Here is a 5000-nt window from a genome sequence, read left to right as displayed (position 1 = left end):
CTGCAGAATGTCTCAGTCCTGCAGCAATACTAACAGGTTGTTGATTTGCAAATTTCTACTGAAAGAGAATTAACAACAGATCTGCCTCAGACCATCACCCCTATGTTATTTACCTTCAAGTTAGGACTCACAAATATCATTCATTTGACATCCCTTTGCCAAAAAGAGAATTAGTTTTCATGACTTGTTATGACCTGACTTTCTGGCCTAAATTGAATTAATTGTCACATTGTGCTATGTTTCTCCTGGTTTACGATGACCTGTATAAAGCTTGGATAAGAATGGTGCATCAAACTCACCTGATATAAAGTTGGTCTTGTAATATAACCACCAATTTTTTCCAATGCCCAACTGCCCAAAAGAGTTTGAGCCCCAAACATAGAAGCCAACATCTGAAAAACAAAACCTCATGGGTAAAATACATGTAGCAACTGCATAACAGCTAAATTAGTTCCATCACTTCAGTGGCATACAATCCTGGACAAGATTGTTTCAACTTTTCAACTTCCTTGTACAAGTAAATTAAAGAAGGGGGCGGGGAGCAATTAAAGTACTTTCAATTGACTTCTTTTCAGCTGCAGGTATTTGAACTTGACACTCAACAAGCAGCTGCTGGATGTTGAGATGAATTGAATAGGTAATCATTTTACTTGTTTTTAACTGTTGTGTTACTACTTTCTACTTTCTGAATTAGACATATGCAAAACTGGGTGGCTTGAAGCTGGCAACAAATCTTATCCAAGGCCTATCCAGCAATGACTGCTGTTTACAAGGACTTTCAAGACAAACTGGAACCCTGCACATAGCAACTGATTCTATCAATATTAGAAAGGTAATAGTTGTTATCATTTCTTATCAGAGACGAGACTTCAAATTTAATTCCCTTATTAGGGGGATAATTCAACACCATTTCCCTATTAATATGACTGTATTTATAAACAAAAAAAAAAACAATAATGACACTTTTTTAAGTGTCACGTCCTCCAACCCACATATGACGCAAAGTCCACAAGGCTGTCAACTCTCCTGGACTCCAGATTTATGACTGTATCTCTGGGTCTCATGATTATGGTCTGAAATATCCCGATTAATTGCCAAAGTTTGTCAATTCTTCCGAGAATCGGACTTTCGTAGCACATAAAATTCCAAGTGTGTTGTTGAGTTAGTTTAACATCGATAATAAACAAAATTCAATCATTTCATAAACCAGTCGTTGCTATTGATGGATTAATAATGCCAATGACATCTTATTTACACGTTTTTGACTTTTTGCCTAGGTTGTGTGAGGTTTTGTGTCCTTGTGTCAAATCGCAGAAATTGAAGATGTCGATTGATTTTATTTCTCTTCAGAGGGAGTTTTTAGGACTTTGACTTTTGGTTTCCAATTACAATGTACTTGTAAAAACAAATGCAGGGTGCGACAAAATGGTGTCCACTTGCCCCAGACAAGTGGTTTTGGCCAGGGGACAAGTGAATCTTCAGGAAATAATTTTAAAAAACAAGGTGTTTTAATGTTTAAGTGGAGAAATAAGTATACAGATGAGTTTTTGCAAGTGTAAAACAGATCGCTTTCGCAAAAGTAACTAAGAAGTTGGAAATGATATGAGTTGAGCACTTATGATTTAATCCGTCATTTTATTTCAATGCGTACTGGGACTCATTTGGGGATATCGATTTGTGCATTTATGAAAACCCTTTAACTCCTACACTGGCCATACTTAGTATTTTACTGTGTCTAATGCCAGATGATTTTACTCGTAAATGGGGAACCCCCAGGAGTCAATGGGTTAATAGACCCTCTTCGTCGCTGTCAGAACATGCACGATGATACCTGATCAGCTAAGCATAAAAGACCATAAAAGGCTATTTTGATGTACTGGTAAAGCAGCTAAAGAGAAAAACAAAACATTCAGCAAAGAACACTGAGGTGAATGAGAAGAAAAAGCAATCTAACAGCCTGACGGTTCGAGTTCGAAAGTTCCAGGAATCTTGGAAGTACATCGAAAACTTAAAGGCTGTGTAGATGTCATCTGAGTTCAAAATAAAAAGGAGTATGCTTCGTACGCATTATCATACATCACAGCTACGATTTAACTCTACATCCAAGGACACCTAGACTTGAGGTTGGGACAAGTAGAACAAGAACCTCACTCTTCCATCGGACAAGTGGAGTTCTACATTTTTCCCTTACCCTTCAACTGTAGCTGAAATAATTGTGACGAATAGTATATCATATGTTGAACAAAATCAGCAAGGATTTTTTTGCCTAATATGGCGTCACCAGAAATGACATCACAAGCGTTATGATGTCATCTAGCATCCCATCCCTACCTATCATTCTCAATATTTGAACACTTTGGGTGGTGACAGCCCTGAGTCCAGGAATAGAACCCATGATACATTGGTGGTACGTGAATGCTCTGACCACTGCAACACCCCTGCTCACTAGGTTTAAACTCTCCCCATTTTGCAAAATTTTAAGCACCGCTTATGTCTGAACTGATGAGGTCTCAGTTAACCACTGATGGCCAAAGTGTGATTCCATCCGCAAGACACCTGTTTGACCACAGCAAGAACGGGAACATGACACACACACAGGTGTTTGTCGTCAGTATGACCCAATCTAGCTTGACCTGTACTATTCCAACCACACATAACAGATCGTTGTTTTTCTAGAGGACAAAAGAAAGAGCCACAAAATTATGTTATGCCCTTCCTGTTTAAGGCCAAAAAGGAAAACTATGTCATGAAAAACAATAATAATATAATAATAATAATAATAATATAATAATAATATCGAGCGAATGTGAACCCATGATTAATTAACATGATATCAAATACAAGTGTTACAAAATTAACACCTTGTAAAACTTTGTTTTGATACATGTTCTCATTGTCTCACATTCGCGTACTTTGGTGGTTGGTTGGCCGCATCGTTCACGAGAAATACAGGCAACCTGTATGTCAACGATGCTCCCAATGTGACTGCGCAATGCAGTTATTAGATATGCTGTCAGTCGTTATTTGCCTCTATGGCTGCATGATGCAGCTCGAGTCCATACCCACATTTCACCCTTGCACCCAAGACTCTCCAGTAGCTCAGTGGTTAGAGCATCCGTACTAGATCACGGAGGGTCGTGGTTTCGAATCCCATCTGGGGCTCAGATTTTTTGTCCGAAATTCCCAGTTGGTTCAATTTGTAACACCTTGTGTAGGTACTAAGAATACTATAATAATATAATAATAATATTAATAATAATAATAATAATAGATATAATAATAAATCACTCGAGGGAGCAGGGACAATATTTAAAAAAGCAAACCAAATACGCAGCAGAATACCACATTATCTGTAACTTTGACGATCCACGCACTAACTATATCTGCAAGTAAGACCCAACAGCTGCTATCGAGACCGTAACGATTACAACACCCTTGCCTACAGCGCTAAATAAGCTACTGAGATCAAAGATCACAGAAAAGTACACCGAAAGAACCAGAAGAACAGAAATTGCTTGGAACTTACACCAACACACAGCAACAAGACAAACAACTGCCCCCCCACAGCCAACCAAATCCTGAAGAAATGGAAAAAATATTCCTGATATTGTCTACAGCGTAAAACAAGACCATACGACAACAACGACTTCTGCCAACAAATACATCGCAGCAAAGCAAAGCACAGATGACCATCACATACCCCATTGCAGAATGTGCCACACTGCTCCAGAAATCAACAACACATGTGCTAAGTGCCTGCTCAAAGATCGCCCAGACACTACACAGCCAGGCACCACAGGATACTAAGGCCGATCTAAACCACTGCTTACTGGTACAATTTCCAGGAAGTGATCTTGGAAAGCCACGGTACCAACAAAGCCTACCGCGCGGCATTGCTTGAAAATGAGAAGGCAAAGAGATATTGGAATGTGGCCTCTTTAATCCTTGAGAAGCCACCGGCAAATGGATCTAATTATGAATAAGCCTGACGTTATTGTACATTATAAAGAACCAACATCTGGACTTCTACTTGAAGGCACAGTCTGCCAAGTAGACAAAATTTTTGCGGATCGAGTCAAAGAAAAACAAACAAAATACATAGAACTAACTGCGCGCAGTGCCAATTAAAAGGGATTACCAAAGCACAACCGTATATCAAATCAATAGTTGTTTTGACTTCCTTGGAGGCCACCATGAACATTGATAAATGACTTAAGATCATTACGAACCTGACAAGAACTGAGTTATCTCATCGAACGCTGTCAGAAATGGATTTGAGCCAGAATGTAAACATCGTTAAGAAGTTCGACGAATTTGTTTTAGCGGAAAAAGGATCTAAATTGATTTAATTAACCACCTCTGCAAGCTGAACCTTTCTTTTGCTTGCTCGATTTTGGCTTTCTCGAGAAAGGCTCTTCCTGAATCGATTAACATCTTATTGAATATGCGCTGCATGTTCCAGGATACAGTCTCAAACCCAAGCCTAATACCAGATCTCGCCGCCATCATTGGTTTTTCATGGTACAGCGGGCTCCATTATAACCATCCGGTTTTTTGTCACTTACGGGACGCTCGCACGGAATAACCGTTTGAACAGAGAAAACAAGATTGACTATTCCAGAAGATTCGGCTAGGCTGCTAGGCTTCAAAGAGGTGACTCGATTTGGGCAGAGCCTACTTTTCTTTCTCCCCCTCAATGAAGAGAAGACAAAGTAGGCTCTTCTCGCAGGGTGTTAAGTTAACTAGCTATGGTTTAAAATCCGCTTGTTGATGTACTAAGATAAGCACAAAGTAAATAGAATCCTGCCATAAATAATCAACCTGATTAGCAAATGCCAGGTATATCTTTCTGCAAACTAGACAAATAATTTGAGTTCGTTCATTAACGCGACGAGCGCGACATATTTAACAAGAGTTCTTATTACTAATACCCTATTTACTAACAAGCATGCATAAGGTCCATAACACATTGCTATACTGAAGATATTCATGCAACCTGT

At 39.1% G+C, this 5000-nt stretch overlaps 1 protein-coding gene across 1 annotated transcript in view; it reads right to left on the bottom strand.

Annotated features, from left to right (window-relative positions):
- LOC138005445 (secretion-regulating guanine nucleotide exchange factor-like) overlaps window positions 1–2395 on the bottom strand; it is a 13326-nt gene extending 10931 nt beyond the window's left edge. The window contains exons 1-4 of the mRNA XM_068851671.1: window positions 2282–2395; window positions 1832–1888; window positions 300–392; window positions 1–55 (exon numbers count right to left, since the gene is read on the bottom strand). The exon at window positions 1–55 is cut by the window's left edge and continues 9 nt beyond it. Coding sequence (XP_068707772.1) covers window positions 1–55; window positions 300–392; window positions 1832–1888; window positions 2282–2395 — 319 coding nt within the window. The remainder of the gene's footprint in view (window positions 56–299; window positions 393–1831; window positions 1889–2281) is intronic.
- Between the last annotated feature and the right edge of the window lie 2605 nt (window positions 2396–5000).

Source organism: Montipora foliosa, chromosome 6 (assembly GCF_036669935.1).
Source record: "Montipora foliosa isolate CH-2021 chromosome 6, ASM3666993v2, whole genome shotgun sequence".
Taxonomy (NCBI): domain Eukaryota; kingdom Metazoa; phylum Cnidaria; class Anthozoa; order Scleractinia; family Acroporidae; genus Montipora; species Montipora foliosa.
The sequence above is the reverse complement of the archived record's forward strand: the minus strand, read 5'-3'. Positions and strand labels throughout refer to the sequence as shown.